This window comes from Stegastes partitus, unplaced genomic scaffold (assembly GCF_000690725.1).
Source record: "Stegastes partitus isolate 25-593 unplaced genomic scaffold, Stegastes_partitus-1.0.2 Scaffold718, whole genome shotgun sequence".
Lineage (NCBI taxonomy): Eukaryota > Metazoa > Chordata > Actinopteri > Pomacentridae > Stegastes > Stegastes partitus.
In genome coordinates, this window is record NW_007578449.1 from 167,147 (window position 1) to 186,575 (window position 19,429).

The 19,429-nt window shown below is 39.8% G+C and overlaps 1 protein-coding gene and 1 non-coding gene across 2 annotated transcripts in view; both read right to left on the reverse strand.

Moving 5' to 3' along the window:
• Positions 1-19,429, reverse strand: part of dgki (diacylglycerol kinase, iota) — a 94,380-nt gene that overhangs the window by 31,720 nt on the left and 43,231 nt on the right. Inside the window, exons 2-13 of the mRNA XM_008291109.1 lie at positions 18,475-18,583; positions 15,519-15,614; positions 8,259-8,333; positions 7,661-7,717; positions 7,467-7,532; positions 7,262-7,330; positions 5,202-5,318; positions 4,719-4,793; positions 2,458-2,553; positions 2,131-2,213; positions 1,725-1,785; positions 1,526-1,639 (exon numbers count right to left, since the gene is read on the reverse strand). Of these exons, the coding sequence (XP_008289331.1) occupies positions 1,526-1,639; positions 1,725-1,785; positions 2,131-2,213; positions 2,458-2,553; positions 4,719-4,793; positions 5,202-5,318; positions 7,262-7,330; positions 7,467-7,532; positions 7,661-7,717; positions 8,259-8,333; positions 15,519-15,614; positions 18,475-18,583 (1,018 nt within the window). The remainder of the gene's footprint in view (positions 1-1,525; positions 1,640-1,724; positions 1,786-2,130; positions 2,214-2,457; positions 2,554-4,718; positions 4,794-5,201; positions 5,319-7,261; positions 7,331-7,466; positions 7,533-7,660; positions 7,718-8,258; positions 8,334-15,518; positions 15,615-18,474; positions 18,584-19,429) is intronic.
• Positions 4,062-4,133, reverse strand: trnaa-ugc (transfer RNA alanine (anticodon UGC)). Its single transcript has one exon. It is a non-coding gene; the product is annotated as a tRNA-Ala (tRNA).

Below are 19,429 nucleotides of genomic sequence, written 5' to 3' on the forward strand. Positions count from 1 at the left end.
ACGCCTCACTGGTCTGAGTTTAAAAACAGTATGTGACTTGCTGCCAGAGCCTAAACGATCCTGTCTTCATGTTGGGAAAAAGTCACAATTATAAGTAATTCATGAAGCTAATGCATGATTGTTCTCTCTTTGGAGACGCTCATACAGGTCCTGATGCTGCATTTAATAAACTCAAACGAAAGACTCCTACAAACAGCTGGAAGCAACAAATTAAATATCAGCTCATTTTAACGTTTCGACAAAACCTGGATTCCTGTTATTATTGGTGAGTCTCATTAATTTGAGCTGTCTGTCTTTATTTATTTTACAGATGTAAATTGTAGCACAAAGTGAATGAGTTTGGTGTTTTTGATTTTGGCAGTGCCTTCCCCAAATCGCCTCACATAACTCGATGTACTGTTTCTTGTGCGTGCTTATCTGTTAGCGTAACAGCATGCAGTTGAAACTTGTGCTGTATGAAAAGCGATACTGAAATGTTACTTGGTATGACCTAGTAAGATGAGCAGATTAACAGAAAAGAATGCATGTCTGAAAGGGGCTTCAGTGTAATCTGACTTTAAATTAAAATACTTCATTGCTCATTACAGAGATCCACCAAACAGATTGCCAATAATTCCAGCCGTATAAGAAAAACCTGCAGCAATACAATCACAGAAAGCAGAGGACTGAATTCAGCCTTTCTCTTTGAGTTTATTAGTATTTTCTATATACTTAAACCTACACTGAATATCCATTTTCTGGACTCTTTTTATCCTATAGAGGGTCACAGAGAGGCTGAAGTCTATCCCAGCTGACAACCATGCAGGCTTACACCTACAGCTAATTTACAACCAACTAATCCTGCACATCGCTGGACTGTTGAAGAAGCACACAGAGAAACCCCACGAGGCAAAGGGAAACCATACAAGCCAAGCTGAAGACTTCAACCCAGGAGCAGTGAGTCAACAGTGCTAAACTCTCCCTAAACTGGACCAAAAAAGGTAAAACAAATCTTCCTTCACTCTGCTGCAGCCAGTGTAGACGCTCCACTGCTGTGATGTTTTCCAACGAGAGGATGTGCTACGTGTATGTTTTTGCTCTCAGGTGTGAATTTGTGCTGTGTTTATTGTGTTTGTTGTGAGGTAAACGACAAAACAGACAAAATTAATTGTAGGAAACGTCTTTAGTATGTTATCTTTGCTTGATGTGTTGTGCTACGTAGAGGTCACACAGGGGTTAAATGTCAGGACTTAAAGGGTGAGATACGCAGAAAGAGAAACATCCTGGAATGTGGGAAGAGCTACTCTAAAGCTCCCAGAGGTATTGGAGCGGTAAGTATTTGAACATATCTGTGTGTATAATGCAGTCAGTTCAAGCTGCAAAGCCCCCATAAACACAAATACACTTACAGTAATCTACATGAATGATGCTGTGTAGGACTGAACATAAACAGACACTTGTGAATGAATGAACGCGGGGAGAATGAAGCGCTACGCCCCGTCGCTCCCTGTCAGCTCCGTGGCAGAAGTCAAGGCGAGGAACTCACCCCACCCCAGTTGAGCGTCCTGGCGAGGTCATTTCCTGTTCCCAGAGGAAGCACAGCGACCGGAGGCTGTGGGTTCATCTGCAGCTCATCGAGAGCCGACAGGATCCACCCCACCTACAGAGACATACAGCACGAGCTCCAGAAATGTATAGAACAGCGTAGACATAAATAAGTAGAATACAGCTGAATGGAGTCTTACTGTGCCGTCTCCTCCACAGGCAAGGATCCTCAGATTTGGCACTTTGCGATACAACTCCAACCTGACAGTTCACAAAGCCAACAAAAGCAGGGAGAGGCGTAATTGTAGAATGAAAAAAAAAATCCTTCTTCAGCAGAAAGTGGTGCTGATTAGTGTTGAGTGGGTGCAATTGGTCCAAGTTTCATGAAAATTGCCCAGACCATGAGCAGTGCATCTCAATAAAAAAAGATAATGACTAAAGCTGCAGTGAGAAGACGTGGTGTTTTTCCCCCAGCAGTGGACCGTGACAAGAGATTTAAATAGATACTAACTGGGCTATAGTGATACAATTTTATTCTAAGAGTGTTTTTTATACAATCAGGAGTGAAGCAACCTGTCAAGCTGTAGACTTTAATAAAACACTTACGCCTCCCGCAGTCCACCCTGTGACAGGTCGAAGACTTGCCGAGGGTTCAAGATCCACATAAACATCTGTAACACCTTGGCACCCTACAGAAAGAGAGAAGTATGACACACAGGCTTGTCTAATAAAACAGAATTTAAAAATACAAATACAGACAAAAGTGTTTAAAAATACACTCTTGCAATCTTGTGCTGAGCAGACTAATAAGAAGAGGTTTGGTACAGTGATTTACAACTGAACTACAAGCAACAAACAGCAGTCTGAAACAGTCTCTAAAATGACAACACAGAGTGAACATAAATGTAAAAAAAACAGTCAAAGTTTCCTAACCTGGTTGCCCCCACTCTTGGGATTGACAAAAACCAAGATGGGCTTCATGAGGGGAGAGGGGAGGGGCTTCAACATGAACGGACGCCATTTCGACTCCTAAAGAGGAAAACAAAGATGTGCTAAATGTGAAAGAACACCTTCAGAATCACACAGATTTAATCATGTAATGCATAGTGGTGAAATCATGAGTTGAGATCTAAATGAGGGGTTGGATTTGAAGGAGAGCGTTCTCTGAGTTCTGATGTAATCATGTAATACAGACTACAAATACTTCTCTAGTTGGAATCTCTACATGTGACAGCTGTGATGCTTTTCTGGGGGTGTTTCACATCATTTTTTTTATATATTTGACACCTACAAATGTCTCTAAAATAATACATTCAGTAAATTCACTTAAAAAATGTGTTTGGTCAGTCGTGCTCAATCTAATGCCAGATTTATCTAGTAAGCCTCAGAACACCAAAATCTACAAAGAGGTATAAAGGACATGTTATTCTTTTAAATTGCCAAAATGAGGCCATTTACCAGAACCAGAAACTGTTAAAAAAAAAAAAAAAAAAAAACAGTCTGCTCATCTGTGACATGCCATTTGCTTTGGAAAACTTATCAAATTTAAGTTTAAAATTGTAAAATTTTCCTAAAAAAAAAACCAACTTCATTTTAAATTTCTCATTGTAAAATTCACTTAAAATAAACTGCTTGCTCTAATAAGATTCTGTAAAAAACAAAAAATTCTGCGGTCCCCAGTGGAACCAGGAAGCCATTAGTGATTCGGTTGCGTGCAACAGTGAAGTGGAAAAGTGTTGGTTCTTTTTCTCTGAACTGGGCAGAACTGCAGGCTGTGTTCACACAGAGCAGAAAGGAGACAAGTGTGGAAACAGATTTATGAAACTAAACTTTAATGATGTGAGTCACCATTTCTTTTCCAGTGTTGGTAATAACTGTAGGCACTAGAAGAATGTTGAACATGTTGACTCCAATTTTTTTTCCAATTTTTGTAAAATAGGTAATCAAAGAAATTGGAAATAATTCATTTTTTTTAATAAAATGTATGTCATGTAACTGTAATGCTTCACAAAAGACAGTTATGAGTTCCATCTATGTTTAGCCGTGGTTGTCCTGTTTCCATAGCAAAGACTTCAAACTGGAGTGAAAAATCAGCCCACGGTGAGGCAAACTGTGACAAAGAAAGCAATAAATGCTCAGAAACTGCTTGGGTTTCAGAGGGCTAATCAATACTTTATAACACCAAACACACATAGGTCTGACAATCTGAACAATGAGGAAACAAAACATCAAAGGGGGAGGCAAGTGTTCACCTGGTTTGCCTTTTCTGAGAGATTGCAGATTTATTTATCCAAGTTCTCATGTAATAATGTATCATCGAATACTGAGCTCTCATAGTCACGGATACATTAAGATTAGGATTCAACTTCATTGTTGAACAACCCGGGTTATTAGGAAGCTGTGGTGAGAGCACAGGGTCAGCCACACCACAGGGCCTCTGGACACTGCAGGGTTAAAGGCCCACATTGGCGATGCTGGGCTTGAATCACTGACCTTCAGATCATTTGCCCAAAGCCTTAACCACCACAAAACGCTACTGGAGATGCCGGGGATTGAACCCGGGGCCTCATACATGCAAAGCATGCGCTCTACCACTGAGCTACATCCCCTTCTATTGACAGGTATGACCATATCTGCTGTAATGTTCGGTTGATTAGCAGTAAACTGATTGACGATAGATAATGTGACTATTGTGATATTCCACTGAGCAGAATTTTTGTTTGATAGATGACTTAAAAAGATTTTCTTTTACTCTGGACATGTTCCCCTTATATCTTGTATAACATCATTTTTTATTTTTTGAATAACAACATTGCACTTATCAGAATCATAAGGCATATGTCAATGGAACAATTTTGATCAAATTGTTAGAACAGTAAAATACAGTACATATACAGTACTGACCTTACATGTATATGCTAGTCTGATTTTAAAAATGTCAATATTAGCTCCTCCAACGTTACATTTAAACAAACATCAGTCAGGTTCATTGACCGTTTGTGGCTCACGACCCTCACGTGGCATGCCGCATGTTTATGATTTCATTTTTGAATCTGTATTAATAACTCAAACGTACACGCATTTTTCACTTGTGTGGAGCACATGGCGGTTCAGTGAAAACATTTTTAGATCAGATGAAAGGTAAACAGGAGTTTAAAAATGATTACAGCACCATCTGCCATGATATCACTTACATCCAGTCCCTTTTTGCTTGTTCTCCGTTTAAAAGAAGTCCTCTTTTTTCTCCTGGCAGAGTTCTTAAGTGAGCTCTAGGGTACACAAACACACAGAGTTCAGTGGTTACTTCACTGTCACAATGTCCCCCGTGATGGTAATTAAAAGTGCAATGAAGCATGTGATGTGACTGAGGGATATATGTGTATGTGTGTGTGTGTGTGTGTGTGTATGTGTGTGTGTATGATAGCGGAGACACAAACCCAGAGTTCTCTCAGTCAGATCAGACATGTGTCAGTTCACATCACATCATATCCAAACTCACACACACATTAACACACACAGATTGTGACACGTCTTCTTTTAGGGTTTTAAATTTAGATCCAACAAAGTCATTTCTCATTAGTGTCATAAAATGACAGCTGCTGAACTTTATCAACCAGTGGGCTGACTGGTGAGGGAGCTCTGAAATGGGAATGTGTTGTGTGCGTGTGAGTGTACACCTGTGGTTTCCTGACTTTGATGATCCAGGAGGGTGGTACTATGACTCCAGCGTGGGCCCCCAGAGAGCACGGCTCCTCTATCTGGTGCAGCATGAAACACGTCACCTTGTTGTGGAACTGCAAGGAAAACACTCACAATTTATCCTCTTTATTAACCATTTAGTTTACAGCAGAGTCACAGTTGTATTAAAGTTATTTAAATATTAACTCTTCCATCTGTGGTTCATTTATGGTCTCACACAAGTGATTAAAAGGCAGATACATACAGACTACTATTTTTCTTTATGAACACAGTAGGAATTAGTACAAAACAGAAATGGGACTAGAACAAACAGAAGCTATGATCTGAATTTGGTGCAGATTTTTGGTTGATTATTGCAGTGGGAGGATGAACAATTGAGATTTTTATTGTATCGGCGTCTGTTCCTGTATGGACAGTTAGGTGTGACCGCAGGAACATGAGATAGGCAGAATAAATAGGTACAAATAATAAATGATAAAAGACAATGATATATGTGCAGTTCTGTAGGCGTTTGGGTATGTACGCAGATACAGGAGGAAAGCAGGACAGCCTTAGGACGAAGAGGCTCTGGAGCCAGGGCAGGTCAGGACAGTTGGATCTTCAATGAACTCTCTTGGTTTTATTTATTTGATTTGATTTTGTTTGTTTGCTTTCTCCCCTCTCTCGAGCTATATTTACTCTCTCCTGCTTGAGGCCTGCCCCGGGCCTGTAGGAGGTTGCTGACCTGGTAAAGGTCAGATTGCCTCTACAACAGCCTCCAGCTCTACAGGAGGTATGAGGAACTTCTATCATGCTGTCCCATACTGGTTTATTAGCCCCCTCAGTTCACAGGGCCTCGTCACAGATGCAGTACCATTCTTAGGAAGGTTTTGTGGTATCTGCTGCTAGGTACACTTGATAATCCACAAATCTTGTTGCCAGCTTTCACAGGAAATGTTTCTTCAGAGAAAAGTAGTACCTCTGAAAATGTCCAGAGTGAAGTTGGTGGATTATGTATGTAATTATCACTGCCAAGGAAACTGCAGTCTGTCTATTCATTAGTTTAGTTTTAATCAATAGGATTAAGTGAAAACTATCAGGCCAATTTTAACAGAAGCTGATGGACAAAGGAGAAACCCTGATTGTTTTGGAAAAATATGAGAGCATTTCCCGATCTTCAGGACGGGTTTGGTTGTGGCTTTGCCTATCATAGAGGACTACTGGTCTTGGCTTGGCAGGGGTCTGAGTTCTCTGAGTGCCCTTCTTGTTAATCTACATTTTTTAACAAAGCAAATGAGATGTGCATGAAAACACATCATGATTATATACCATGAAACATAAGAAAGACTTGCAACTCACAACTGGGACCATAAATGCATCAGGAAAATGTTTACTGAGATAACAAACCAAGTAAGAAGCATTACTGACTTCTATACAATCACACTTCTTTTTGCAACTCAAAGAGTCGCCCCCTGCTGGCTGCTGCAGCTTTAAGGCCCTTCTGCGTTGACTTTATGTATCAGACCCAGAGGCTACATTCATCTTTTATATACAGGCTATGATATTTCCACAAACAACTGAGTACTAAATTAAGATGCATTATTAATGGCACATTGCTTTAATGCCATTGTGGGTTCTCTGGCTCCAGCCTTGAGACAGATTATTGATTATTTATGTACCCAAGGTTTGCTTCATTTTATGCCCACATTACAGAATTAACTTCAGCGACATGGCAGGAAATGAAGGGAAAGAGGGCGAGAGAAACATGCAGCAAATCAGTGCTGCTAGCCTCTTTATCAGTGGGAAGGATGTGAGCTTCTTGTTAATGTGGAAATAACAATAAATATATTTATTAAAATGGATCGAAGTACAGAGACTTCCTGAAACACTGTCCATTTAAAGTACAGGACTCTGGGCTTATGTTAATGAAAATAAACTGTATTTCATTAGTAAACACTGTGTTAGACTCGTAGTATTTACTTTAAAAAATAAAAAAAACAACAGTGCTTGGGTCCACTTTGTTTCCCGCTACAGTGATTACCACAGACACATTACTTACAGCCTGTTTACACCAAGAACAGCTGATGGCGATGATTTCTTTACTGTGAAAGAACTTCTGCTGAAAACTCTGCAAAGACAGAGAGCAGGACACTGAAGTAGTTTGTATGAACAGCAGTAACATTTCCATGTGTGTGAGTGTGTGTGTGTGTGTGTGTGTGTGTGTGTGTGTGTGTGCATGCGTGTGTGTGTGTGTGTACACTCACCTTTCCACACTGCCTACATTTCCCTTCCTGTCTTCGTCTGTGAACCCAGTGATGCCTCAGTATGTTCTGCCATCATAGAGAGAGAGAAAAGTTTATTCTCTTACATACATTGGAAGAAATAATGCGGTAAGATTCTTCCTCTTGTATATAGTCGCACGCATATTTACAAACCTCAGACACACAAACACACTTACATCTCTGAGGCATCTGGATCCTCCCTCTCTGAAGGTTGGCTTACATCGGAAGTTAATCTGGAGAGAAACAGAGAAATAAAGATGAAAACAAGTGAAAACACAGCGAACAACAAATACTAGCACACAATTTTACATATATTAAATTTCATTCCAGAATTTTTTAAATACCAGGATGGCATATAAACCATATGCATACATTAGAGCTGAAATACACAAATACGTCTCCAACACTAAGGCAATGATTAAAAAAAAACAAAAAACACTGTATTCGGAGTACAAAATGTCCTGCAAATTATTTTTTTGTGGATTGTTGATTTAAAAAAAAAAAAATGCTCTTTTGGTTGCTGTGGTCAAATTTAATCAGCATTGTATGTCTGCATATAATACTGAATACATCTCAATTGGTACGAGAGATTGTACAAAACTAGACGCAACCTTTAAAGATCTTAGAAAAATAGCAAAGCTTCTTGTGTGAGTGATTCAGCAGAATCCAACAGAAATAACGTCGTAGAAAACTCAATTTTCAGAAAAAACTGTCTGACCTGAAAAATGAACGTGTGTGTGTGTGTGTGTGTGTGTGTGTGTGTGTGTGCGATACCTTTTCTAGTTGCTCTATGCAGCCAGTGTGAACGACGATCTTGCAGGCTGCACATTTCCTCCTGGGGGCCGACTTCTTAAAGAAGATACAGAGCACAGAGGGCAGCGTAAGACACACAATCCAACCAAGAAGACACACAACAAACACAAGCGGTGCAAAGATACACACTGACGATACACACACCCTGATAAAAGCATACAGACACACAAATGCATACTCAGATGTGCTGAACATTTCACTTTTTCTTCTCCTTCAGTTTAAAAAGCTTCAGAGGCCTTTTTATCAACAGCACTAATGACACTTCAGGAATAAAAAAGGGACACCTTGACATTTCTCATCTTTAGTCATCATGACACAAAATGGATAACGATGAATTGTGTTGCATCAGATTAACGTTGTTGGTGTTTCTGAAAGCAGCACGCCAACCTGCTGCAACTTCAAACCGCACTCAAGTCGACACAAACTTTTCTGTGACTGCTAACAGCAACTGCAAGATTGGAAAGCATGTACCAAATATAACTAATTTATTTTTAAGTTAATGGACTTAAAATATTAACCAACAGGAGTTTATGTATATTTCATCAACTGTCAGGCTGTATTTAGGTAAAGTTGTGCCTTCAGCCGAATATTAACACATATGCAGAGCAGGTAAACTGTTTACATTTTCGAATTAGCAGCAAACACAAGGTGTAGGTTGATGTGGGTATCATTTGTTTGGGCAAATTCTGACTTGATGATGAAGCTCGATGAAAAGCCAAAGGTCCACCAGAAATGTAACAATTCATCCTGAGTGAGAGTATGTGGGAGTGGCGGTATCTGCACCAAATTTCCACCCAATGAATGCTGAGAAACATAACTCAGAACCATAACTCCAAACCTAAATAAAACTAGGGGCATCACCACAATCAGTAGGATGCATTATCTGTGACCACGCTTTTGTAGCAATCCATTCAATTTTTTGACATTTAAGCATGCAAACATATTCTAGTAGACCTCAAAAATAAAATACAAGCCTGACAATGTGCATAATGTGTACTCTTTAAGATTCAGACCTGCTGCTGCCACCTTCTTGATAGTACCCATACTCTGAGTGCTATCAATATTTGTAGCAATATGATTGGCAATCCACCATTTGGTTGCTAAGATATTTCAGAAAGGACCACAGGAATGACCAACATCATCATCCCTGTAGTCATGGTACTAATCTGACTAAAAGAAAATAAGCCATCTCTACCACTGAAAACTACAAATGAGAGGTGTAAGAAAAAGTTGATTTGAGGGCTCAGTGATAGCCTCCGTCATTTGTCACACAGCGTGACTGTTAAAGAAAAAACACTCAAGATGCCAAAGTGCTGTTTGTCTTGGATAAATAGTATTGCTCTCCTGCCCTTGCTCATACAACAGACAAACTACTCATTATGAGTAATATTTTTGACAGCTGATAATGGACTGGTCCCACCTCAAGTCAATGGGTTCACTGCCTCGGTGAGCAACACTTAATAGTTCAGGGCTGCTCTCACATAAAAAGCAGCCGCTCACTCTCATATCTCACTGGTTAACAGTTGTGAATGTTCTCTCGCTGTTTAAGCCCCGCCACAAAACCCCTTTTAACAAGACAAATGCAAGGAGGCAAAATGTTCTTCTTCAAGATGCTTGGACCGATAGAGTGTTCAGGACTTAGAGGTTTTGTAAACTGAACAGCATCAACAGAGAAACTTGTTCATCACACATGAGCTTTTTGTAGCGATGGTGACATTTGCAAGCTCTGTGAAACCAGGGCTCCAGACTGAAACTAAAATGGTCGCATTTGCAAGCTTTTATTGAGAGAGTGCAAGCTAAAATTTCAACTGGTCGCACTGGTGTACCTAAAGGATGACAATAAAGCTGTATTAGTGTAACTGGCACAGGCAGCTGCTGTGTGGACCACAGTGGTGGAACATAGAACTTTTATAACATCATGTACTGTTGTATTTACACCTAAAAATGAGGTCTTCTTGTGAAAAACGGAGCACACCTACGTACGCTGCTTGTAGAAAAAAATCAGTCATCCTCTTGGACAAATCTGACATTAGAACGAACTAGTTTATTTTTTCTAAAGTCATCTTTGGTCGAACACCTGTTTGAGCAACACCACAGATACCAACAGCAGCTACCGCAGCCTGCAGCGTGGGGCGTTCAGGGAACATTGGTAAACTGTGGTGTATATCAATAAGAAAATGTTCAGCAAGTCACATGTTTTGCCTGTGACGAGGTGGGAGGTCCTATCAAATGAGAGCTCTGGAAATCCACCCGATCTTTGTAATCTTGGGTATTGAGGGTTTATGTGAGTGTCTAGTAAAGTTTAGACATTAAGAAATAAATGTCAGCTAGTCTTTAAAGGTCACAATGTCTTCAGAAAGGGAAGGAAAATATGACACAAGTCCATGTTACAGTTTTCATAATTATGTAAGAACCTGTGGTTTGGTTGTTTGGTTGTAGTTTGTTCAGACCACAGCAGCAAGACTCCTCACAAACACTGGACAAAGGGAACACATTACCCCGGTCCTGGCTGAACTACTCTGGCTCCCCATTTGTTAATAAACTCAATTTAAGATTCAATTGATTACTTCTAAATGTCTACACTGCCTGGCTCCACTCTGCATCTCAAAACTATTAACTCCTTATTCTGCACCTCGACCCTTCAGATGAGAACATCGGCTGCTTCTACAAGTTCCACCGTCCAGGCTTGAAAAAAGGGGAACCATGCACTTACTCAAGTAGCTCCAACACAAAGGAACAAGCTCCCCAGTGTCCCCAGTGTCTTTTAATGTTTCATTGTGGCTTTTTCTTGCAAAGCACCTTGTAACTCCAGTTTTGAGAAGTGCTAAAGTCACACGGTTTGTGATTGTTACATAAGCAAACACACGCCACATGTCGCAACTGAGAGGATTTAAAGTTCAGAAGAAATTTAATAAATAGTGTTAACTAAAATGCAGCTCATAAATCAAAACGAAAATCGATTCAAAATGACATTGTAGTCTTTAAAGATGATTTAGAACACAGCGGGCCTTTACTGGGTCACACACAAACACTGATAAATGTAGGGGTTAAGTAAATATAATATAACATTTAGAGAATGACTGAAAGGAATGTGGCTTTGTAAGTGAACATTTGTTCCATTTCCGTAGTAGTAAATAGTAAAGGTGTCTGTCCCCTGTTTATAAATGTTACTGCAGTTGATTTTCTGTTTTATCCTTTGTCATAGGAACGGGTTGGACATACATTTTATAGTACTGATGATACGATAATAAACAATGTGATCAATCTGATGAACGAGAAGGTGTTTACTGAAGTCATGCTTGCTCTTAAAAAGCAGTGCAGACAACTGAGGGGGAATAAAAGCAAGGCAGTTCTGTTTTAAGTGAAAAAATGTCATTAATTTATTCTTGGAGCAGCGTATCGGCAAACAAACAGACCAACTTGTACCGACTCTAAGTCTTCTTCAGGGTCGGGCTTGTTTTTTTATTGACTCAGAATCGTTGTTTTCATTTTGCTTTGATTTAACCCACTGAGATGCTGTTTTGTCCAAGTTAACGAGTGATGAAAGAACAGAGAAACTGTCGGACTGATGAACGAGCTGCACTGCATTTCTCCCTGCGTCAGAGTTCTACCAAGGCTGCTGCACTGGGAGCTTTTTTCATGATAACTAGAACTCTAGAACACAAGCGGACAAGCAAACAAGGCAACGAAAACTAACCTACTGATGCCGTTGGTCAGTAGTAGCTTTGGGGATTAATAAACTGAGGTAAGACACAACATGTTCTACAGCAGTCATCTTATATTAATTTGAGTGCAAAGCCTCAGTTGCATCTTTCAGGCAACCACATTGTTTCATAGGGGTTAGTTTCACACGGTCCAATATGTTCAATTTACAATACTTACATTCTTTAGTATCTAAAATCTAATTTTTAAGGTACTGTATGCACTATAGTCTCCCACAGCCAGACCTGTGTCCACAGTGGTGCAGAATGGTCTGACTATTATCATTCTACTATCAGGGAACACCTCTCTGGCCTGTTTGTATTTCTTTACATCAATCACAATCATCTTGGGCAGTGCAAAATCCAGAATGCAGCGACTGTGTACTCCTGTAAAATAGTGGCGGAGTGCATGTGAGGAGGCGAGTGCTGTAATTAAAATGGATAATTCGCTGCAAAACAAAGCACCACCAAAAAAAAAAAAAAACTATGAAACTGACCGTGATTCGACTTCTATGATGAAAAGAAAATGAGAAAGAAGATTTCATTTTCGGTATCCTATAGGGGAAGTCTGTGGAAACTTCAGCTTCTGTATATGTAAAGAAGTGTGTACAAAATGAAACAGATTGGTACACTGGTTGAGTCGATGTTGCAGAAAACTATGGCCATGAGGAAACGAATCAACGTCGGTCATCAGAGTCCAACGAGAATCTGGAGTTTCCGAGGTGCGTTCACGAGTTGCTTGTGATCATGTAGCTGTAGTTTAATTAGATTCAAAGCACACATAAGATGAAGAAGAACAGATGTGGCATGTAGGTCGCTGCTTGGAGGTTGTTGTTGTTTCCTGTAGCAAAAGTGGATTTTGAAAATGGTAGCGCACAGATTGGGTAAAGACGGAGGAATGCAGCGTGAAATGCACAGCCACCGACAGGCTTAGAAATGCAGTCTACATGTGGTGAATCAGACTAAATCAGCCATATCTCACTGAGCACAGGTATGTGTTTATTTATGTCAACCATGATTTCTCAAAACGCTCTCAGATTCCACTGAGGTCAGCCTATCCTTCTGGACATAGAAAATCTATCTCATTAAATTCATCAAAGTGAGATTACAGTGGGTTTATTTATTTTTTTGCTGCAGGTCAGTCTTTCTGACATCTTTTGGCCTCACCATGTTCTCAAACTCTGTAATTTTCCTGCCATCAGTGGAAACATACGGATATGTCATTATATTATTGTCAGAATTAAAGGTTGTTTCTCAGCACTCCATTACAGGTTGTTTCGTCCTTGTTAGAGGTGTGCAGAGCGACAGAAGGTCCACAATACCTATAATTTAAACACTTTCTACACAGACCTGCTCGTGGTTAATGACACTCAAGAAGGCTCTTTCTCTGATTTCTAAGTAATATCTTCGCTGCTTTGTTGACACGGATTGCATGAGTGAGCGTGGGGCATCCTGTTTAAAAAATACACTCCAATTCCAGTGAAACCACGTGCTCTGCCGTTGAAGCGAATAAGAGCGACGAGGAACCATAACTTGACTGGAGATGAGTACAAATTAGTCCACATGAGGCAATAAAATCACAGCCAGAAGGCTTTTAGAAAGAGCTTAGTGGGTTCTCTTTCTCAAAACTCTTTCTGTGTAAAAATGTAACTTTACCGCATCTGGCTTGTCTCTAGCTGTCTGCCCAGTGTTTAGACGAGCCCCACCTGGCAGATCACGGATCAGAATCTGATATTGAATCAACAGGAAGTCATCGATTCTTTTCACTTTAATGGGGGATGAATGTAATGTCCGCTTTGAAAACGACAAACTTATTTATTGATTTGTTTAACTACTCTGCAGATGCATTTCTTTTTAAATTAAAGTATAAGTTATCAGTATGTAAGGCCACCATCTCGTCATCACAGCCTTTAATCATGGGGTAGTTCATGAAATCCATGTGAGGGACTGCTGAGAGAACTGCTTCTATTTTTAATTTTGCAAATATAACAAGACATAATGTAGCCTTTCTCCTTCTGTCAACACACAATCAAATGGTGGACAAAAAAAGACAAAGGGAGACCATATATTCAGTATTTAGCTCAAATGACTTCACTCCACAATGATACCGTCAATGATGCAAACTGTTCAAGAGACTGAAAAGACTGGAAATCCCTCAATTAGAGTAACACTATTTGTATTAATAAGTTAATCAACTGATTCTAAACATTCCAATCATGTGCATACTTATTATTGCCAATCACAGACAACTTATTACATCAGGAATACACATTTAGAAACATGCACATAAATCAATTTACAGACTAGATTTCTGCCATTTTCTACCGTCTCAAATCGACATACAGTCCAATCAGATATTCAGTTTGTTTCACCACATCATGTAGCATTTGTACCTGAGTGAAGCCCATGAGGGGTTGATTAATTATCTGTCTTGTGAATCATCAGATCCAATATCTAACATTTTTCCAATTATTGGTATTGTGTTAAATGATTCTCAAGAAAAGAAATGAATCTAAAAATGGGATACTTGAGGGCTGCAAGGTGGCTCGGTGGTTAGCACCGTCATCTCGCAGCTAGAAGGTCACCAGTTCGCATTCCAGTGAGGACACCCGCAGTGGAGTTTGCATGTTCTCCCCGTGCAGCGTGGGTTCTCTCCACGTTCTCCGGCTTCCTCCCACACAGTCCAAAAACATGTTGAGGTTAATTGGTGATTCTAAATTGTCCGTAGGTGTGAATGTGAGTGTGCTTGGTTGTCTGTCTCTAAGTGTAGCCCTGTGATAGACTGGTGACCTGTCCAGGGTGTCCCCTGCCTTCACCCTGAGTCAGCTGGGATAGACTCCAGCCCCCCATGACCCTAGTGAGGATTAAGTGTTGTATAGATAATGGATGGATGGATGGGATACTTGGGCTCTGAATCAGTCACGTTTCTCTACCTGTAGGAATCCTGAGAAATGTCCCACCCCAAGCTCAATGGTAACATGTCACCTGTAATAGTCTATAAATACTGATGGACAAATGTTGAAAAGATGTATTTTATATAAACAGATGTAAAACATACATAAGAAAATACATGTCTATTAAGTTTCATGTTGTGTTTGTGTTACTTTTTTTTTTAATGAAAATGTACATATATCTATATATATGTACATACATATATCTCCTTGATTACTAATCATATGTATTCATATCTGCCCTAAAAAAATACACTGTTCAACCCCTAAAGCCTGTTCTATAGGCTTATGGCTTCTTGACCTCCCACGTCATGTGCAGGTTTTCTGAATGCAAAATAATACAGATAAATAATACATACTGTATATAGGCATTAGTTGTCAGTTTGGAGGGATTCAAAGGTCACAAAGGCCACTCAAGAGCCTTTACAAGACTTCAGGGCTTTTTTTTTTTAACTATACTTACAAGATAGTTAGAAAAATGCCAGGAGAAAGCACTCTCTCAGCAACTCCATCACACACACACACACACACACACACACACACACACAGTCACACTGTACACTACTCACTGCAGTCTTGAGTAGGCAGGTGTCCTCTCCCAGATAACAGAGCTCTCCGGAACAACTCGTCTCCATCCACAGGTGATCCCCATTCACTGCGTTCTCCTGCATAAGAGAGAAAGAAATAACTGTAAGTCGCATAAATGACTCGCGCCATCCTTGCTCACGTCTCAGTCTTTAGTGCGGCTGATTATTTTCAGTCACAATAAACTGCGACCATATGCGCGCAGACACTCAGGAGCGAGCGCGGTCAACAAGTGTGTCAAGCACATAATTGCCGCTGCTGAGGAGGTGGGTAATTTCACAGTGCATGTTAATGTAAGGTGCTACCAAAACACTGGCGGAGCTGCAGATTCATGAGTAAACACACACCTGCATCACACACATCTACATGCACACCAACACTAATAAGTGTATAATACTTCATGAGTAGTGTATATGTTAGCAAAAGGATGCTTCTGTAAGTTATCAGTATTATTATACATAGTAGGTAGTAATAGATATTGAATGTTAGCACAGTTGATTTATTGGTGAATAATTTAATCTTTAAATATAGTTTTCCCACGAGAAGAAAAACTGCATGTAAAGGAATCAGTAGGTTAATAAAAGCTGAATAATGATGTTCATCTAACAAACTGGTCAGGGACTGAAGAAAGGGACAGATCCTCTGAGATTAGTGGTTATTTAAAATCAGTTTAATTGAAGTTTTACAAGAAGGATTAGTGCAGAAACAGTATCTGAATAAGGCAGATGTGTGTAATAGGTAAACAATCAGTCAAGCATGAGCAGTGGTGGAGGACAGGGTCAGGTTGTTTACCCCAATAAAAGTACCACAATCACTGTGTAACGAGAAACACACTCTGTTACAATTAAATGTCATTCCCTAAAAATGTAACTTAAGTAAAATTACCCAGGTACTTCTGTTGAAAATGACTCTTTTGAGTGTCGTTCTGTTATATAGCACAGTATTGACTTTTTAAATTGTTTAGATTTTATAAAGTTATTGAGCGTTAAATTGAATGCATCAGTTTTGGACAAATTTGGTGTTTATGATATTAATCATTCGTGAACTCTGGACTGATTGAACAACAATCATTCTTCCCTAAAAGTAAAAAAAACAGGTGATCAGTATGCGTTGGTCAACACTAATATTGTTGTGGGCAAATAAATCCATGTAACACTGACCTGACACCGTAGCGCCAAACACCAAATATATCAGCAACTGTTGGACCGACAGTGGCCGGTTAGAAAATCATTTACATATCGACAAACTCTAGGATATACTTCGGTAGTTTAATCAATCGCAGTGACTATTTGATGCTCATGTTCTAACACACTACAGTTCTTTCTCCATTTCTTACTTTGCTGCACTCTTTTCCGCAGTAATCGGTGTGTATGTCTTTGTTACGTAGCTGTTATTACACACATGACTTATTGGCATCTAAAAGGAGGTCACATCATCCCATGACCACATATTAATGAGTGATTAAGTGCAATAATTATATAGGTGTGTGTGCACGGTGTAAAAAGATAAAGGGCAGTGATGACGTGGTGGAAGTGTCCCTGCAGATGGAACCCAGGGGAAATCTCAGATGTAGGCCCACGACTGTTAGTCTACGTTCCTGTTAATAATTCAGCACATTTTATTTACTATGCAGTATTGATGCATGATTCACTCGGTGGCTAATTATTGTAACAGATTATTACCAAAGTGTTTAACATCTTTATTACACAAGATGCAGTTTTCACACCATTTTTTATTCATCTTTTCAGTGAATTTGAAGCAGTTTTCATGTTACTTTGGGGGTTTTTTTAACCTTGTGCACCTCAAATTGCTTCAACTTTAACAATATTAAAGCAAGAATCTCCCTCCCTCACAATCGTTCAGAAGTGTGTCTTTCTTACCGGGTGAGTTGGCAGCAGTTTAACTCTACACACCATGTTTCAAACTGAGATTATCATCATTACAGAAATCTGGGATCATTAAGCTGATTTCAGGAAAAATTGTGATGCCGTTTACAAATGTTTTGAAGTATTTTAAATGTCATTTCGCAAACTCATTTAAAATGAATCGTAGATCATGATTAGGTTGCTGTCTGCAATCAGATAATCTTATTAGATGAAAAGAGATAGCAGGTTAGATGTGCTTTATATGATCTAAACTGGTGGAGCTGATAAACATCCTGCCTGGCGGGACACCTCTGGGCCACAGCTTTTAGATTATTCGTCCATTATGAAGAAAATGTCGCCGATTACAGAAAATGCCCTCTCCCTTGATTTGACAAAATGTGGGCATTTTACAAAATTGCACTCATTTTTGTTACGACCTGCCTTTAGAAGATCCCAAATGGCTTCAAATGAAATAGGAAAACATCTTCCATGAAGGTGAAATAGCTTTGCAAATGGCACATTTTTATTCATATGGATTTCAGTTGGAAATAAAAATGCCAACCAGAATTTCTGTTGCACTCTTTGACCAGTGCTGTCTAATTTGCAGAGTTGTTTCATCTTGACATTTCCCTAAGCTCTGGGGCTACATTTTAAAGCGCTCGAAAATGGCTATTCAGTTTATGATTCATGTTTCGTAAGTAAAATCCATTAAATTCTGCAGAATAAATCCTGAGAAAGTCACGTCTCACGAAGTCGTGACGAGTAAAACTTTCCTCCCCACAGTTTGTTACCGAGGCGTTTTCTACTAATGACCACAAAGAAACTGCTGCCTTTCATTTCCACACAAACATACGCCGGCTGAAACCAGTCTGTTCATAAATCTGCTGGCATGAAAATCCAAATGTCATTGAGTGACTCAGCCAAACAGAAACAAATGTCTTTTTGTACACTATCTGAAAAAAGGAATTAATGTATCCATGTGTATGTATTTTGTTCATATGACAAAAAAAAAAAAACTAAACCTGATCACGATTCAGGCTTAGTTATATCATATGAGTGTATGAACTTGTCTGACCGTCCAGTCCACGCAGGTACGTAGCTCCTTGTTGGGTCCGTTGGATGCTGGAGGAAGTGATGGTTGGGGTGGACCGAGGTAATGGACGCCTGAGCGGGAGATCGCCTTCCTAAAAACAACAGGAAAACAACAAGAAGCATTTAGAAACACTGCTATCATTAAAAGAAGTACAAGTGTACACAGGAACTTAAATCAGCCCTGTCATGCTTAGCTGTGACACAGCCCTCTCACCACAGAGCAGCTGAATCACTAAGCGAACTAGATCGGAGTATAATTTAGTATGTAAATTAATTATTCATATTATGAGACCACATTTCAGCACGCTCAGCTGGAGATATTTGGTTGAGGAGAGCTGGGAACAGCTTGGAGGAGACACTGCCAGCAGCACTTTGGGGTGACGAGCTGGAGTCGGAGACAGATCTGTTCTGTCAGAGGATGAGTCAGCAGTCATCTCTCTCTCCATGTCTTGGACTCTCGCCCTATTAGACTTCCTGTTCCCATTTTCTTGAAATTTTCTTGACTATATGTTCATCGGTTTCTCTACATGTCAGTTTTCTCTCAGTCTTTCTAACCGGTGCCTCGTCGGTCTTCAGTAAACACACAGCAGTCTGCACCGCCCCCCACGCTGCACCCACCTGAAAGAGCCGACACAGGTGGGTGCAGAGCCGTCACATCGTCATCACGCTCTTTTATTAACTGCTGATCCAGCATCTACATGTTCGAGCTCTTAATAGAAATCATGAGGCACTCCAAAACATTTTACTTTGCTGAAGTTGGAACAGCTCTGGTCTCACAATTTTTTAGTTTTTTTAATTTTATTTTTACACCGTTTCAACCACCTGAACTCTGTTGAGTTTGAAAAGCATGAAAAGCGAGAACCTATAAAAACGGAAGAATCATACAACTTTTCAGTGGTCCTTGAACTGATCATGTGTGATGTGCTGCTCTGTTGGGA